This window comes from Lasioglossum baleicum, chromosome 2 (genome assembly GCF_051020765.1).
Source record: "Lasioglossum baleicum chromosome 2, iyLasBale1, whole genome shotgun sequence".
Taxonomy (NCBI): Eukaryota; Metazoa; Arthropoda; class Insecta; order Hymenoptera; family Halictidae; genus Lasioglossum; species Lasioglossum baleicum.
The window spans coordinates 8822784-8842888 of record NC_134930.1 but is presented as its reverse complement, the minus strand read 5'-3'; the positions used below and the strand labels follow the sequence as shown (position 1 = coordinate 8842888).

The window sequence follows — 20105 nt, the reverse complement described above, 5'->3', positions numbered from 1 at the left end:
GGCTCGAAAAACACATGTTGCTGCTACTCCTTTGTCGGAGTGGACGTGGTGGGGACTGTCTTACCGAGCAAGAGAAGGAGAGAAGCAGCAACATGTGTTTTTCGAGTCAGCGCAGCGACGCGACGCTCAGGCCTAATCTAGCGATTGTGACTACGGAGAAGCCCCAACTTTACATTAGCGAGACGTGATTTGGGGATTCCCGACCCTTGCAATGCTCGTGTACCTACACATATGTATCTAGCGGTGTGTGAGTGTGCCACCACGATCTCGCTCGAGCCGTATCCACACCCTTAAATACGGTTTCAAATTTCCGCGACAGTTGTCGACCGAGTTAGGTATCGCCCCACTCCTCCTTCCCAAGGCCTCATTCAGAGCTACGGGAAGGAGGCCTAAACAGTCAAAAGTGTGCTGATTGGGAAATGCAACTTTCGGCAGGAACCAATCAGTGCATCTTCTTTTCTCATGGCAGTCGATGACACACCACCACTGCCTAAAATGAGAAACGCCCTCTCGAGCAGAGAGAAGCCTCACTGACGCTGATCTCGAGATCACTCAGTTCAGTTCCTGCACTAAAACCGTGACACTCTCCACTTCTTGACAGAGTCTGTCTACTTTCACGTCTTCTAATGGAAATATGGGATAAATAAACTGAATCTCGTTTATAACCAATAAACTATCATTTATTTTTATGCTCAAGGAACGACGTCGTGACACAATGAATACCAGCAATAAAGTGAACATGAAACAAAAGTAACTTTTAAAGTAGTATTCAATTGTATTAAACAAATTCATTTTTGTTTTATCGATTATAAACGGCCCCTACACGGTCAATAAGGAATGACAGTCTGATTGAACAGTCAGACTGTCAATCCTGACTGATCCTGACTTCAATCACGAAGGACCCTACACCTATCAGTCAGACTGACAGTATTGATTGGCGAAATTTTTTATAACAGTTGAAATTAAGACACCAAGAAGAATATCTGGAAATCCGTCAGTCCATTTCATCAGTCCGTCAGTATTAGGTAATCTTTCACGATCAATCCGAATGTCAATCTTCGACGTGTCTGTCATTCCGATTGGCCGTGTAGGGTCCGCTATACTATTTCAAATAAACCAACATCTTCAGCATACATAGTATGTAGCTTTAAATTCACATAACACTGGCAATCGAGTCATCCAGTCCTTGGGTAGACAAGTACAGTATCGACGTACTGTTTGAAATGAATCACCCAATGCAAGAGAAAATTGATATGGTATTCATTTACGGTAAAGCTGATCATTGTTTAAGGGAACCAGTTCGAATGTAGAAAGATAAATTTTCAGACCGTACTTGTCCATTACGTTGTACGTATACAAAGGTGATCAGTAATTTCCGTGAAACTAGTAGTGTTGTGTGAAGAAAACGTGTAAGACCCAGGACTGTCAGGAACGAAAGAAGGAAATAATTATTGTAGATCAAGTTAACGAAAATCCACATGTGAGTTTAAGACAACTTGAGCGTGAAACTGGCATTTCTAAGACAAGAATAATATACATATACAGTGAGCCACGAAAGTATCCTTTTTTAATTATGTGGAACAACTCTGGGGGGTGCCATCCAAGAAATTCAAAAGTCGGAAATAAGAGCCACTAATTGTGCAATATACGAATATTTTAAGGATACATACAGTGGATCCAAAAAGTATTTGAACATTAATTTTCCTATTCTCGAGAAAATATCGATATTTGAACTGTGATAATGTTGTTAAAAAGATAGTACATGTAGGGATCAGTCGAGGAAACTCTTACGAGGAAGTTCTTACAAAATAACTAATCGCGAAAAAGCAGCTGAACGCGATTTATGGTGTACGTGACTAGACAAAGCTATTTTTGAGAGAACTGTTTAGTTTCAGAGTCTGGCAGAATTTTAGTTTTCGTTAGTCACAGTCTCAATAGCGGCATGAGGGTACGATAAATCGTGGAGCGCCGAGGTACCTTCGACGAGAGGGCAGCGGTCGTCCGCGACCGGAAGAGCCCCACGTGCGTAAAGTCTGGTGGAAACCAGCGTTATTTGGAAGACCAGGTCAGTTGTCAGCTAAGAGTCAGTCGAAACCCCGTCAAGCAGAGTTGGGCAAAATATGTAATTAGATACAAATTTCGGATCACGAATAAAAGATACAAAATTTTAATTAGTTAATCAAAGATATAGATACAAAAGTAACTTGTATCCGACGTTTAATTAGATACTTTTGTATCCGAAGCAGAAGGATCCGAAGCTACGGATCCATTTGTAACTAGTTTCTGTATCTAATTCAAAGATCCTTTCGGATCCTTCAAGATCCTTTTGACCAGCTCGAGGCTTGAATGAATACGTTCATCAGAACATCATGATCAGAACACAATAGCAGTAGAATAAACACGGCCGGGCAATACCCCGGGCAATTGCACCACTCGGCCTATGCGCCCGAAGCACCGGTGACAGTGTGCCCAGATAACACGCTTTTTTTCGCGCATGCGCGTCAAAACAGTAACGTAGCTATGAGGCGGCCGATACGATGATGTAGCAGAGCCCTGAGGCAGCTACAGTCAGTGGCGATAATAAGTGGACACGCTTAAAAATCGCATAACTTTTTAGAAATTGGTCCAAAGGACTTGAATTTTTTTAAGATGTTAGACCGGCTAGTTCGCTAGAGAATAAGTAAACTAAAATTTCTTACGATTGCAATTGGTAGGAATTATACAAAATTTTAAAATATGATGTTTTGCCAACTTTTTTATCTGGGCCTGTAATGATAATTTAAAAAATGCGTTTTATAGATTTCGGTAACTTATATGCATACCAATTTCAGATCACTTTAGTGAAAATAATTAATTAATTAATTAACAATTAACAGATCAATTTAGACCCTTCTCTTGCACACAAAGCCAAGGCCGAATATATATACAAATACACTTGTGTCATTCATTCGTTTTTCATAATCAGTTCATATCAACTTCTTAACATTCGGCATGGCGCTCAAGGTGCCACATTTCCTCGCGAAACGTACTTTACTGAGGCTGAAAAGCCGCGCATGCGCGAAAAAAGCGTGGAATCTGGGCACACTGACCGGTGATGGGCAAAAATATTTAATTAGATACTTTTTCCAAGATATCTTCTCAACTAAAAGCAGTAAGCAGTGACCGAATTCTATCGAGTTTAGACTTTTCTTAATCGGAAGAACGCCACGAATCGGCTCGTGGCACTTTCGTGAGGGCATCACGGATAAATAAACAAGTTCAGGATTCACTTGTCAGGGGTTTCATGCCGAGCTACCTGGCTGGCCGGGCAATCCCCCGGCCGTGTTTATTGTATACTGCTATTGTGTTCTGGGCTCAGGTCTCGGGGCCCGACCCTCGGGCCTCGGAACGTGTTCATTGAAGCCTCGGGCTGGTCAAAAGGATCTTGAAGGATCCGAAAGGATCTTTGAATTAGATACAGAAACTAGTTACAAATGGATCCGTAGCTTCGGATCCTTCTGCTTCGGATACAAAAGTATCTAATTAAACTTCGGATCAAGATCCTTTTGGATCCGAACCTTAAGAGAGAGATCACGAATATTAATTACTTATCTTTTAGTTGGATCCGGATTTAGATAGTTTTTATTTAAATACTGCCCAACTCTGCCGTCAAGTATACGTTCTGCACGCTAATTAGCACTGTTAGCACGATAAAATAAGAATCTCTACACAGCAATATTTATGTGTTTACAAAGTAAAAACATCCGAGCTGTGCTCAACATGCCTATGAAACGAGTAGTCTCCTTTTTCCAGGATTGCAAGGGGGATTCGCGTACTCATTTCTCGATATTACAAAAATGGGGTTTTTCAGTAGTCAAAAACGCTAGATAAAAGATCGATCTAGGCCGCTATCAGTTTGCATAGCTACATGCTGCCGAATAATGCAAATTACGCCTTGAATAAGCCCGCGGTTCATCTTAGGACTTAGGATGATCGTTCGGGCTTTGTTGTATTTGCACTGCGAGGCGCCCGCTAAGAATTTCTCGAAAGACCACCTTCCAACTTAGAAGGACTAAAGGCAAGGCAAGAGTACTATATATGACTATATGTATTTACAAGAAATGCACAAGAGGTGAGAGCGAGACTGTGACTATGGTTATGGTTATCGAAGATGTAAACTGAACGAAGTCTAAGATGCAGTCGGGTGCAGTCTGACTGGAGGACCGAGAGTTTGCATACTTATCACCTCGGCCCTCCCTACCTCTACAGGATTTCATCCCTACTTTTTCGGCGATTTGGGGGTAGTCGGAGCTATACTTAGGTGCTTGAAGCGGTCCCGAGGATTCGCCAAGGCCGAACATTTGGCGACCAAGCGACTCAGCAGCGCTGAGCCCAGGAAATGACGTTTTTAGGCGTTTTATGACAAGGGATGGCATCGAAGGTACCCAGCTACGGACGGAAATGCCATGAAACGAAGTGGCAATGACAGGCCCAACGCCGCATAGTGATGCCGAACACGAATCTAGCTGGACAAAAATCAAAAATCACATTTTCGCAGAATAGCGCGAAACGTGTTAGGACTTCTTTCTAATAAAACGGTTGGTAGACCCTAATGATCATTTACTCGAAGAAGTGTTGTAAAATGCTTTTAAAGCAGGTAGAAAATGAGCTTTTGCGGGTGTAAAACCATTGCACGCGCCAGTCGTGTTTCAAGCATTCCGTACGAACATTGCCTTCGATTTTTTACGTGCCTATTTTACATGTAATTGTAATTTTATTTCTGCAATTTCAAATTACAGTAATTGATAAGTAATTGTAATTGTAGTTGAAATTACATTTTGCCCAACTCTGCCATCAAACGTCGTCCAGCGAAGACCGCTACACGCCTCTTAAATGAAAAATACAGACTTTTGAGGGCGATAGCGGCCTAGATCGACCTTTTATCTAGCGTTTTTGACTATTAAAAAACCCCATTTTTGTATTATCGAGAAATGAGAACGCGAATCCCGCACCCTTGCAATCCTGGAAACGAGTCTACTGTCTTATCGGGCAAGAGCGCACGTGGGCTCAGCTACGCGACGCGACGGGCAAGTGACTCAGAGGAGTGGGGATAGGCCGTAGCACAGCCGCAGCTGTGCTCTCACTCGCACGCATTACCGCCATATGCCGATCGTCCGATGCTCATTCTATTTCACTCAGTCTCGACGTAACCTGTAGTCGGTCTCTGTCACCGTCTTCAGCCAGCAACGGCGATGCTTGTGACCAATACATACTGTTGCCCGTAGAGGCGTGGCTTCATTCCCGCCGTTCTGTGTTCGCTCTTTAGTCTACGAGATAATTGAAAAAATTTTACATGTAAATGCATGAATTTGGTCTGAGTGTGGTCCGGGTTATGTACTTCGATACAACAAGAATCCGGTATGGTCTAGTGGCTAGGATACCTGGCTTTCACCCAGGAGGCTCGGGTTCGATTCCCGGTACCGGAAATTTTTTTTTTATTAAGTTTCTACGATTTGGGCCTCCTGCCCATTTAGCCTAGGGATAGTTACAGAGATGGGCAATAATTTTATTTATTATTATTCGTAAAATTATTCGAAGACTTCGAAGACCTCTAGACCACCGAAACCACTAAACAGAGCCCAAATTCTATCGAGATTAGTGTTATTTTAATCGGAAGAACGCTACAAACTAACTGGCGCCACTTCCATGAAAAAATGATGAAAAATAAACAAGTTTTGCAATTGAATTATACACCGATATACCTGACTTGGCCACGGCTACCGACTACCGACTTCGTCGGACTGGCAGAAAATTATTCGAAGGATTTATTCGAAGACTTTCCACGAATAATTTTACGAATAAACCCAGTTTATTCGAAATTTTTTTATATCAATAAACGTTTTACCCATCTTTGGATGATTACCATGGTAGAGTCAGCGGGTATAATTTGTCCACCGGTCGCTCTGCGGGCGCCCACAGTGGATTATTTGGACATTTTAGCCAGCCAAAAGCTAGGCAATGTTATTAACTCTTTGACTAGTGTTGGCGTTTAGAAATTTTGTGCTTGTGATACTAAGGCGCTTAAAAATATTGCTCGTACGGTACTGTAAGCGCCTATACATAGGTGCCCAGGAAATTTTACCGATTATTATTACCGAAAATCTTATTTTAATCAGACGTAAATGAATGCTAACTCTGCAGTGATATATTCCGCGCGTTAATCATATATTATTTAAATATGTTTATTTATATTTTGCAATTATTTTTAAATAACTAATATTGTTTTAATGTAGTGGAATTCGGTGTTTTAATAAAAATAATCATTCAAATAATCATTTGGGTGCCAAAAAAGAAATTCAAAAGTCGAGAATATCAGGTCGTTAAGGATGAAACTTGACAAACAAAACACAAATTTCGAACACATTTGTCAAGTTTCATACTTAACGACCTGATAAGAGCCACCCCAAGAGCCACACATACCTGTATAACTATATGTACTACCCGGATATAATATTTTTAGGCACAACAAAACAAACGAAAAAAGACAGACACCAAAATATTAGTAACGTATTTTGAGGCCTGCAATACAACAGTATAAATTACGCCTGCTATATTGCTACTTGCTAAATTAAAAGAAAGATTACCACCTTCATGTTTTAAACGATATTTTTATATGTATTTTAATAAAGTATCTACGAACTTTCCATCGCATGCTATTCTATTTCGGACTTTTAGCTGTGGAACACACTCATAAAGTTTGTGTAAAAAGCTCGAGGGACAATGGACACCCTGTACACCCTGTGCACCTCGCACGCGAGGACAATTATTCGGAACAGTTCTGACCCCGTTTGTTCTCGGCGTTATAATTAACTCAATAATTACCGTTGCGCACCGATATACGTGGCACATTTAATCGAGCAACAATACATCACTGTTCCAGCGTTTATTAAACTCTTTTCTCTCTCGGAAGTGTGCGGGATGGCGACATAGCCGTCGCACAGTGCGGACAAACGTGGCATATCTCACTACACGTGTATATGACGATGTACGATAAATTCCTTTGGCAAAACGTTCTATTAGGTGGTAATTGATATTATTAATCATATAACAATAATTTTTATTCATAAATATTGTTAATATTTTTTTTAATTTATTAATTTTATTGTTACATTTTTTTTGTGAATAATTACTATTGCATTTACATTAGTAAACAAATTTAGATTTTTATAAAAAATTTTACCATGTGTCGCACTCTTTAGAGTCCCAAAAATCAAATAATATTACATTAATTGTAAATCAGTGTTGCAATAATAATTCTGTATAATGGAAAATGCTCACCAAGGTATATGTATTCTTTTTACATTTAATAAAGTAGACTTATTTTTTGTATAAATTTTCAACGGTGGTTTTATTTATTACTTGCATATAAAACTTCAAATTAACATATCTCGAGAAAGGCAAAAAATATCCTGAGATTTTGACATATTCGGATATATTACTTGTTGTAGTTTAAGAATTTCATAGTTTAGTCTGCAACTAACTGCTACTCTTAATTTTATAAACTTTTTAATAAGTGCCCGTACCTTGCCTTTATGTTGTATTGTGGAAAATTCGTTAATTTCTTTTTAAATTTATTAGTTATATCGTTAAATTTCATTTTCTGCGAATAATTACCAATTCATATACATTCGTAAACAAATTTGGATTTTTGTACAAAATTTTGCCATTTGTCCGCCACAGAAAAATTCAATATTCGTGTATATCACGATATGAAATACATTTCTTTTGCAAAAAATGCGTATTAGGATGGAAATTGTTATTAATAATCATATAATAATCATTTTTATGCATAATACAATTTTGCAATAATTATACAGGGTGGACGATTTATCTGAAGAGATTGAAATATCTCGAGAAACGACAACAAAAAGCAAATCTTGCGATTTTACTGAAATTGATCAATATTTAATCAGAAATGTGCAAGATCACGGGATTGAATGATTCGTTTTGGATCACATTCAAAGTACCGAGGATGACTCGGATAGCGAATAGCGTTTTGTTAAGTTTGTTAATTTTGTTTATACTATTATAATTTGTCTAAGTTTATTATTATTAATATTAAATATGGTTCATTTATTATTAATTTCGTTTTAAATTTGTTAGTTTTTAAAACTATATTTTTGTTTAAATAAAAATTGTTCATTTTTTAATAAATTTATCAATTATATTGGTAAATATCATTTTCTGTAAAAAAAATTACCTATATATACATTAATAACCAAATTTAGAGAAAAGTGCCGAATATTAGGCCATTTGTCCGCACTGTGCGTCGTGCCGCGAATGATTGTGTCACGTGCGTAACAGACCTAGCAACCCGAGAAGTCAGACAAAGTCTCAGACCTGGCCGGACCTTGGCCAACCGTCATAAAACGATTTCCCAAATAATTGTAGGACGATTGGGGGCCCGTACGACCGAAAACGGAAAACCCAAAAGAACTTTATAGCACCCAAAAAAATAAACTTTCTACTTCCAACGTCCCATACAGACCACACCCACAGCCACATCTACGCCTATCAGAAAAACAGACACTCATCCCCACAAGCGCAAAAAACAACCAATAGAAATGTAACCGAAAAAAGATAGTAACCAAGTTCAAACCGTCACTTCACTTGTAATCCGGATCCCGAACCATCAACACGACTTCAGAACCGCGAGCACGATTTTGTATAACACCTAGTTAATAAACAGTTTTAAGTGTTAACTCAATTCACTGTCTACTACCCATGTCCCGATCCCGGGTAAATTCCTTAAGTGGTTTAACCGAAAATAAAGGACAATAATATTTTGCGACGCGATCGGTCCGTAAATCGGTGTATCGGCGCGAACGTAACAATCGATATTTTAGTACTAGTTGCTCGGCTCAAGAAATCGATTTTTTCGCTTTAATCAATAGCAGCAGACATAGATATTATATTCGTTAAGTTTCAGGCAAACATTTGTAGTACTGCAAAAACATTCGATCTAAGAAAATCCCTCGAGTCCGTGCTGTATCTTGGATCGTACAGTTCGACTACTTTGGTAGGCGCACTACGTATCGTCAATTAAACCACTAAATACAGATCAAATTAAATTGCGATTAATACTATTGTAACAAGAAAAATGCCACAAATAAGTTGGTGAAAGTTCCATACAAAAATATGGTGAGACGAACGTAGGAACAGCCAGCGCGTATAAACAAGGACCATGCGGCTGAAGGCGTACTACATACCTTCAATTCAAACAACTAAATACAGTTCAAATTATATTGTGTTTAATGCCATTTTAGTAAGAAAAATGCCACAAATAAGTTGGTGAAGGTCCCATAAAAATAACGAAAAATTAAAAAAATTTCTAATTGGATTAGCAGTGGCCCACACCGATATTACGCGGCATGGTTACACTTTACACTGCTCAACGGCTATAAACATACCCCGCAGTGGAGGGGATATTCGTTTTTCGTAGATCATACAGTTCCCGTTTTCTTAGATTGAATTTCTTGGATTTACATATGTATTAAGTTGGCTAGGAAGTCTCTTCGATCGTTTAAATATCTACAGGTAAGTTCTACTTCATTAAATTTAAATTAATAAAATGTAAGTGTTATCAATTCTATTCGAAAATGTTTTCTCCTCCTATAGTGTCTTTGTTTTTTTTTTTTGTAAATACCTATTCTTGCAAATAATACTGCTAAAATGTACAACTATGCTTTTCTTCAAACAACATTTTTGCTGCTGGTTGACAACATTGGAAACCAAACTGTTGGACCAATCACCTCGAAAAATTAAATGGATGTTAAGAAATAGTTCTTTCGTCTTTTGATCTACAAACAAGACGATAAGTTGTATATTTCTTGTCTGATTAAGGTGTCGGGAAATTTTCGAGTAATGTCGAACCATTGGACCTGAAGGACCTCCAAAAGAATAATTATAACTGAGTAAACAGTACATATATGAAAATTAAAAAATTATTGGAATTCTTTGAAGTACCCCCCTCCCCGTTTTAAATAAGAAAACATTCTTTGTTAAACTCTTACCGTTTTTGAGGAAAAGATTCTTATAAATTACTTTTTTTCGGCCTTCTGACTGACAAGGAAGGTGATCTAACCCGTAAATTCAAAAAAATGATGAAACTTCGCACAGAAGTACAAAGAGTAATGAGTAAGTTGTGCCTAATACAACCCTATACTTTCGTACCACTTCTCGCATTAAGGGGGTGGAATCAGCCCTTGAAAAATTTCAATATTTTCTTTTTTGTGAAATGAAAGTTGAAACGAAAGTTGCATAGTATTATTATGTCTACCAAATTATAAAAAAATGTTTTAAATGCATTAAACCAATGGTTTTCCGATATAAGAAGGTTAATCATTTTTTCTGGAGAATGAACTGCGTCAATTAGTTCATTAAAAAATTGGCAGTGACCATCACATATTCTCTACTCCTCCACCTACAAAAAAACCATTAACGTAGAATCATGTCGCACTTGAAACCATGTTACTTTTGTTTGAAACAGGTTTCGATATCGTTTATAATTTTAGAAATATTCGAGTGAATCACTTCAAACGGGTCACCTCGTGTGCGCAGTGCTTTTAAATAGTTTCTTAATCACGTTATACGGAAGTTTACTGTAGAATTCCAGGCAATCTGCGGTACGTGCTATTTTTCTCGGTTATCGGTAAACCGTGCTATTTTTCGCAGCAGTGCAGGGTATCGAAATGTGCTATTCTTCGTCGAGGGAAAGCATAACGTGCTATTATTCGTAGATATGAATGAAAATATACTATATTTCGAGATCAAACTCGAAACATTCTGATTTCCGTGATCAGAAAGAGCAGATTTTCTTTCTAAACATTTTCTTTATCTCAATGGTTCAATATAATAGTATGTGTCGCAAAAGTCCTCGGAGAATTATAAATCTCCGTAGAAATTGTGTCGCGATCAGGGACTGAAAAGGTTCTGAAAGTAACTATTGCGAACTGTTATACGTATACAGTTACGTTCTTACATCAGTGTCTTGACAACAAGCATGTCCGACGCACGTAACACACGCGCGCGTGCCACACAATTATTATAAATTTATTTTCCCCAAAGCAAGTGAGTGAGTTTTTATGAACAATATTCCTAATATTCAATCATTCAATAGTTTTTGAAAGTATTATAACATATTTAATTTACAGACGCGATTCAAATAAATCTTGAAAAGGATCCAAACTAAGATCGAAACGTTGATTTGGTTTGATAATTAGCTAAATTGCTTCATAATTAGTAATAAACGATCGAACCGTTGCGCCGAAAGCATTTAACATTTATAATTTCGGTTCTTCTTAACCGTTTCAAGGATCGAAACCGATATTATAATTGTTTCCAATCCCTGGTTGCAGTAAGCTAGTTCAGGTTTACTTTATCGACACGATAAAAACAGTGACAAAATTTCCGGCCGATGTGTGTGCCGGCGCAGCGCGTGATAAACGCCCGGCATCCGGCTGGCGACCGAAGGGCCGCGAAATAAATGTGCTTTCAACCCCTTTTAAAAGCGTCCCGTGTACCTTTATTAGCGCAATGTCATTCAGCAGGACGTATTTATCAAAATCCTCGTGCACCACGATGCCGCTCGCCTCCAATTCATCTCCGCCGGATGCAAGCGTGTCGGTCCGGGCTCGCACGAACACCGTCGACGGGTCAGTCCTGCAAGCAAGCACCGGTTCCGTAAATTCATCGACTTTTTCACGGCGAAGCAATTTGCGTGCCGCAGCATAAATTCCGCGGAGTAGAGAAATATACTCACCCGAAAACGCAGGACGCTGCGGTCACGACCCAGGATTCGTGCAACAGCGCGCCGCTGCACACGTGATACCTGTTCCTCTCGATGGACACCTGCGTTACAGACGGCAGTGATTTGAACGCGTGGCGGACGAACGATAACCGGTTCAATTGCAGTTCGTTATTTCGACGTGACAACGCGACGCTTCTGTCAACATCGCTCGAACGTGCCCATGTTTTTGCACGGTGTATCGCGGTGTACTGTTCGCCCATCATGAGATTGCAGTGATTTCGACAATGGGGTGCAGAGGATGTCCGGCAGCCCACTCTTACGCTTAGGTTCTGGCGGGAACGATCGGCATGAAAGTTCAGCGTCGCCACATCGCTCTGTTCCAGTCACACTACTATATTTTATCGATAATTGCACTGTCCAACAAATTTCAACCTTTTTTATGTTCCCTAATTACTGTTGGGTCCTTCTTATAGAGTTTTTTGCGCTGATTTCGAATCTGTCGTTAATTTTTCTCCTATGCGCACAGTTTTTGAGGAGCATGGCTTTGAAAAAAATATACAGGGTGGCCCACATAACTCTAAACAGCTCAATATCTCGAAAACTATGCCATCGATTTTAAAGTTCTTAGTCTTAAATTGCATGGAACTGAAGGGCCTTTCTGACTAGATAAACGTGAAGTGGCCTCCCTTCCCCTTTAACGGGGGAGGGGAGGTACCTTTGTAATTTTCAATGGAACCCCCTATAAAATGTTACATATTTATAGATTCTACAGGAAAAAAGAAGTCAATTTTGTCTCAAACATTTTTTTGTCAGATACTTCCATGATGAGATATAACAGTTTGAAGTTTCGAGTTGTAGGTACTTGAAGCGCTCGGAAATAGCGTTATGGAATTATACGCGCTTGAGTCCTTTGCTTATTCGTGAAAAAATAAAATGTACTTTAAATTAAATATTCAAAATGTCCACCACGGGCTTGTAAACATAAAAAAAAGCGCGTATAATTCCATAACGCTATTTCCGACCGCTTCAAGTACCTACAACTCGAAACTTCAAACTGTTATATCTCATCATGGAAGTATCTGACAAAAAAATGTTTCAGACAAAATTGACTTGTTTTTTCCTGTAGAATCTAAATATGTAACATTTTATAGGGGGTTCCATTGAAAATTACAAAGGTACCTCCCCTCCCCCGTTAAAGGGGAAGGGAGGCCACTTCACGTTTATGTAGTCAGAAAGGCCCTTCAGTTCCATGCAATTTAAGACTAAGAACTTTAAAATCGATGGCATAGTTTTCGAGATATTGAGCTGTTCAGAGTTATGTGGGCCACCCTGTATTTTTCAACTTTAAACAAATATTGTCATGCTATTGCAAAAGATATTGAATTGTTCTTTGCAGCAAAAGATTCTGTAGACTTTCCCAAATACAGTGATATCCACTATTAATACATTATGATTGTTTAAACATGTTTAAACAATGATTCGAGACGCTGAGACACCACTTTTGCACCAATTTTTGAGGATATTTTTCAATTTATCTCAAAAAATAAGGGTCCAGCGGTAAATCTAACTATACTACTCGATAGAGCAGACTTTTATCTTGAGAAACCACCCTGTTAAGTTTGGAACGTCGACGTTTTTTTCGAACCAGAAAGCAAAATATCTTCGCTCGACATGAGTTTCCGCCAGTGGCGCTCGCCATTAGTACGGCCGTTTGCCGCGCCGCATCCCGTCACTGGCGGCAACTCACGTCGGGCGAAGATATTTTGCTTTCTGGTTCGAAAAAAACGTCGACCATGCAAACTTGAAATGGTTTCTCAAGATAAAAGTCTGCTCTATCGCGTGGTATCGTTCGATTTTCCGCTGGACCCTTATTTTTTGAGATAAATTGAAAAGTATCCTCAAAAATTGGAGCAAAAGTGGTGTCTCTCTCGCCTTGAAACATGTTTCAACAATCATAATGTATTAATATTGGATATCGCTGTATTCGGGAAAGTCTACAGAATCGTTTGCTATAAAGAACAATTCAATATCTTTTATAATAACACCACAATATTTGCTTAAAGTTGAAAAATATGTTTTTCTTTTCAAAGTCATGTTTCTCAAAAACTGTGCGTCCAGGAAAAATATTAGGAACAGATTCGGAATCAACGCGAAAAACTCTATAAGAACCATCCAACAGTAGTTGTGGAACAAAGGTGTTGGACAGTGTTGTCTGCTCAGGGACAACTATCCGCCAGGGATACTATTCTTTGACTTTTGCCAAACGTAGAAAACGGCAGTGGAGATCGAGAGGCCTCGCTCGCCAAGAAGTGTAAACATAACTAATCCAATGACAAAACTTCTTTCTTTTTCATTATGTATTGATGGGTTTGAACCACCATGTTCGTGGCATTTTTCTAATGAAAATGATACCAAATATGATGTGATTCCAATTATATTTACTTGTGTAATGAACGATGAAAGTTTTCGACGCAAAGAAGGACAGCGTATGGGTAAGAAAGAGACGCGTAGAGTCGCAATGCGCCGGCACAGTTCAAAGAACTTCCCATACGCTGTTCTTCCTTGTAATTATTCTTATTTATTGTAAATATTGTCGGAATTATATCACATTCGGTATCATTTTCAAAATCCCATCAAAATATAATGAAGAATGAACAAGGTTTGTCATTGGATTTGTGTGGTCTCACCGATATACCCGAGCCGTATGATGTCATACTTCTCGGCGACCGAGGCCTCTCGAGCTTCTTGGCAAGAGGGTACACCCCGCAGGGAGTGGGTATAGTTCTGAGACAATTGTCGGCCAGACATTTGGGACATTTATCGAAAAAAAAAAATACTGTCATACGCGCATTTGCTGTCTTCGTCAAGCGATTCGGTCAATCGCGGAAGACGAGTAGCATGGTGGTCTCTACAAGTTTCTCACTGCCAATTCATGATGGACGATCATTACAAGAATTACAATACTCTGCTCTACTAAATTAACCCTTTGCACACCTTTTTTGAATATAAATCGACATCAGAGAAAGAGAAATGTAAATAAAACGGGTTTTTATAAGTACTCGGTCCTTCCTTTATTTATTTAATTGTTTTATTTTTTAGTTAAAACAAATATAAGTCCCACAAATATAAATTACAACAAAGTTTTAGTAATATTTGATATAATTAATAACAAAATCGTTTAAAATAAGTAGCAGTCAAGGAACTGCCCTTTGAAGTAAATTTCAAATGAAACATTTAAAATAGTAGGGAGTTCTTGGCAAGAAAATTGACAAATAATTCTGAGTGCCAAATTCTGGTTGACCATAGCACTCGAGTGGTGACTCAGAGTCACCACTGAAAATTGCTGTACCGTTATTCACAATATTGTTTACATTATTAAATATGTTCGATAATAATTATTCTATAGGTCGGAAGAAATGTTTAATTTTCGAGTTCAAGTAGCTCCGACTGTAAAGAGTTAACCAATATTAACCCTTTGCATTCGAATGACGTTCCCTAAGGCGCCACTAAACATTGGGCCACATGTATGAAGACAAGTAAGACCTTTTATTAACGATTTTTGAAGTGTTGGGTTGGAAAGAAAGTTCGCAGCGTTTTCTCAAATTAAGAATCGAAGATAAAATTAAGGTATTTATTCATATGTTTATTCAATAACGTGAGAAGTTACCTCGAAAATGACAAAAAGTAATAGAACAGAATGGGAAATATGTTATTGAATAAATCTATGAATAAATATCTGAGAATTTTAGCTTTCAATTATAAGTTACCAACGTTACGAACTTTCGTTCCAGCTCAATAAATTCTCGCTTTTGTGTGCAATTACGAATGGAGTGTTTATTAGAAATAGTAGGGGTGTGCAGGTTCCCGAAATTTTAAGTAAGTGGCTTCGGGAACCCGAGGATATTAGGACCCCCGTGACTCACTCCGTATCCGACATTTGATTCGAAACAAAATTACAATTTCAAAATTTTTATTCGAAAGCAATAACTAAATACGATTAATCTGATGTGCACAAAATGAGAGAAATCGTAGAGAATTTAAATTTTCGAGGTCGAAAGAAATGATTGAATATTGAAGTTAAAATAGATTCGAGTGCTAGGAGATAAAGAACCACTAACTTATAACTGAAAAGGTTGTTCACCTTTGACTCTTGCACCTTCGCGTAAAAATATAGTCAACACCACATTCTGCTTGTACTAATTTTAGAGGACCAAGTTTCTACTTTCGCAGATTGCTTGTGCAAATTTTAAAGGATAAAGTCTCTACTTGCTACCCGGAAATTTTGCCACAATGTTTAAGACTAAGGATGATTTTGAATCAGCGCGTATGAGTAAAGGCTCATATAATAAATTATTTTAATATTATCTCTAATTTATCATGAAATAATATGTGTTAGCATTGTATAGCCGAATGACGTGTTCTGAATACAAACAAAATTGGTGGCCCTCAAAACCTAATACGACATAAGAAAATATTAAAAAATAAAATCGATAACATTTTGTACGTATTACTGCAAAAGAAAAATTAGTACGGATTAAAATTCGAAATACAATACGAGCGTATGGGAACAAACTACGTATCTAGGCATTAATTTAAATAATTCCCGAGAACAGTAACAAATAATTTTTTTAATTATTACATTTTAAATGAATAAACCTTTTATCAATTATCACCGTGTAGTATAATATCACATAAATAACTAAATACATTCTTTTAACAAATATTTGAGTAATATTTAATATTTTTAGTGTGAGGCTGTTTTACATTAAGTGCATTGTGAAGTACACAAGATTTCACAGTTGCAATCACAATGTAAACTCCTCCTTTAGTTTAATGTACTCAATGCTGAGGGCTTAATTTTTTTTATTAAAAAGGCAAGAAAAGTTTCTTTTCATATCTTTACTGTATCGAAGTAGGTACCTAAATAATAATGAAACTTTCTGAAAATGAAATGAAAAATGTACAATCATGTGAATAACAGTCCTTTGGTGATCGAGATAGAAGAAAAATGATCTTATTTTTATCTTTTATGAAGAATGTTTTTTCAAATCCTGAGATTATGAAAATATGAGAATGATGGACAATTTTGTTTGCCTCGCCAATGAGAATACATTATCATTGAATTGTACAAATTTATTCAGGGCAATATATTTATTTTTACGTGTTTCAACCTCACTGGGAAAAAATACTGCAGTAAAACGTACACCCGCGGTGATAGGTACATTTTCCCGATAAATCTATTTTCTGTTAGTACTACAATTGAGAGAAAAATCACTGCTTAAAACCGATTTAGAATTTTCTATTTCGTAAAATATCTTAATTGAATTAACTCCGCAAAGCCCTTTAAATTTGCAAAATTCCAGAAGCAAAATTAGAGTAGTGTATTTTAGTAGAAAACGTATACCGAATGTTGGCTGCTCAGTTACTGTCTTTACATTACATCGCTTTACTTGTCGCGAGGAATGAAAGTCTGAACCCTTCTTTTCAAACACAACTTCAAAGTTTCGTAAACTATTTCATTCCGTATGTGTACAGTGTGTCCCGGTATTAGGTACAACCGTGGATTCTGCATGTGAAAATGAGTCAAAAACATGTAAACCAATGTTTTTCATTTGAAGCTTCATTTTCGAGAAAATTTACTTTGAAAATCCGTTAGGTTCGCGTGCTCAGCATTTGTAAAAAGTAGAACCGATAACTCAACATCAGACGCGTGTTTGTCGAATTTTCAAGCTCGATTTTCTCGAAAATAAAGCCACACTCACAAAATTTATTGCATATTTTCGACTTATTTTCTCATGTGGAATCATCCCTTCACGGTTGAACCCAATATTGGGACACCCTAGATGTAGATATACGGAATAAAAAATTGATTGATTGATTTGCAACCTATGGTTCTTTTGAGACTTTTGTTCCCCGTGACGATTAAACGGTGAAACAGAAAAGAAAGACCTTCAAATTTTTGGTCAGTTAATTTTATGACTGCCTGTTGGAACAAATCTCCACCGATTCGAAGGTGTAGAATCAGCTGAAGAAGCCATGACAAAACATTTTCTTACATTCTGTACACAAAACTTGCATGTTATAGAGAGAGGGGGGAGAGAGAGAGATATTGTGATCAGAAGTTTTTCATATGGAGTAAGGACTTTCACAGAAATGGCCTTCCCTTTTTCATCGTGAATCGATAGCGCACCAAATTCTGCGTAAACATAGATTGACCACCATATGTCATAAATCTGACAGTTAACGATATATTATCAAAATAATTTTCCATATGTACACACCTTGTTCAAGTTGAGGGACATCAGTTGGAGCGCCTACTAGCCTCCAGATAAAGTAGATACGTATTGAACATTATTTCGATAATATCTTGTTAGCGATTAATTGTAGGAAACGTGAAGATAAATATATTTTTGTGCAGAATTCGATACACTCTATCAACACACAATACAAAAAGTGGGTCGTTCCGTTTAACTCTTTGACTACGGCAGACTTTGAAACGTACCAGCCGTACCATACGGTAGAAATTCATTCGCGATGTACACCGAGAACGGTGAAACTTTTCATTGAACGTGCATTTTTGAGAAAGTATATTCAGATAATTAAAACACTACATTAAAACAATATCATTTATTTAAAAATAAATGCAAAATATGAATAAACATATTTAAATAATATATGACTAATGGAATATGTAACAGCTGAGTTTAGCATTCACTTACGTCTGACTAAATTAAGATCTGCGGGAATAATGATATTTGAATAATATATGAATAACGGAATATATATCACTGATGAATTAACATTCATTTACGTCTGAGTAAAATAAGATTTGCGGTGATAATAATCGATAAAATTTCCCGGGCGCCTATAGGCGCCTCTGGTGTCAGTGGACCGAATAGGTTAAGCATCTACATAATAGGCGTTTACAGTACCATAAGAGCAATATTTTTAAGCGCCTTTAGGTGTCAACAGTAACCAAAGGGTTAAAGAAAAGATGACCTTAAAATTTTCGGGACGCCTTTACTCATATAAAAAATGTTTGCATCACAATACTTTCCCCTCTTTACCATGCAAGTTTTGTAGATATATGTAGATATCTAGGTGCACGGTAGTGCACCAGCCAAGTTCTCGCACTACCTCCTTTTACACGAAACAACTTAGCCGTTTTTTAGAGGCTTATAACTCGGCACTGGAGGCAGATGGAGAGATGTAATTTCGTACACTTGTTAAATGCTATCATGTCTCAATATTGACAAAACACATTAACCTTCCAACATTAGCAGGTTCCGAGATATAGGACCTCAAAAATCGCTTTTGTCACTGACTGACTGACTGACTGACTGAGAGATCATAAAAACCTTTTGGGTACTTCCCATTGACCTACAAGCTTGAAATTTGGTACATTGGTTCACCATAACAAACACTCGAAGGAATAATTACCAAAGTTTGAAATTTTACACCTTAAAGGGGTTGTATTGAAAAAAAGGCATTATGAAATAGGTATATACGTAGGATAGAACATATGTATAAAAAATGACTGTATCTCGGGAACGGTACGTCCTACCGCAAAAATAACGAAATTTTCAAAAGGCTCAATCCAAAAACACATAGGGTATGCCCAACCACATGGCGTATGTAGTCTTTTGAATTTAAAAAAAAAAAGAAAAAAAACATACGCGTGGAAAACCACGCGCGACAGAAGTGAAACTTCTTGCTTATTTGTTGTAGATACGAATTTCAACAAAAATTGATGAAATCCCAACAAAAACATTCTGTAAACAGGAGCCAAGTTCTTATGGCCGTAAAAAGTTGTGAGATCAAACAAAGTACGGCCAAGTTCGTTAGTTTAGAAATACCTCTTGCAATACTGAAAAAAACGTTTGTAAAAATTAGTTTAAAAGAACGCTATTTAATTTTTAAAGAGTTATTGTACATGGAGGGCTAAATTATTCAAACGTGGCCGCTACTTAACATCTTTTATGGCCATTGGTTTAAACAGTAACGGCCAAGTTTGAATAATTTAGTCCTTCATGTAACTCTTTAAAAATTACATAGCGTTCTTTTAAACTAATTTTTACAAACGTTTTTTTCAGTATTGCAAGAGGTATTTCTAAGCTGACAAACTTGGCCGTATTTTGTTTGATCTCACAATTTTTTACGGCCATAAGAACTTGACTCCTGTTTACAGAAATGTTTTTGTTGGGATTCATTGTTGGAATATTTGCAAAACTAAGTCGAGTGTTGAAGGATACTAAGAGTGTCCCGGAATATTTTAACGGTCCTCGAGTCTTTGTCATTGACTTCGGTCAGAAGTGGA

General features: G+C 37.4%; 1 protein-coding gene and 1 non-coding gene across 2 annotated transcripts in view; one reads left to right on the top strand and one right to left on the bottom strand.

Annotated features, from left to right (window-relative positions):
* Positions 1–12048, bottom strand: part of LOC143216265 (trypsin-4-like) — a 28821-nt gene extending 16773 nt beyond the window's left edge. The window contains exons 1-2 of the mRNA XM_076439156.1: positions 11801–12048; positions 11562–11700 (exon numbers count right to left, since the gene is read on the bottom strand). Of these exons, the coding sequence (XP_076295271.1) occupies positions 11562–11700; positions 11801–12048 (387 nt within the window). The remainder of the gene's footprint in view (positions 1–11561; positions 11701–11800) is intronic.
* Trnae-uuc (transfer RNA glutamic acid (anticodon UUC)) lies at positions 5394–5465 on the top strand. Its single transcript has one exon. It is a non-coding gene; the product is annotated as a tRNA-Glu (tRNA).
* Positions 12049–20105: the final 8057 nt, after the last annotated feature.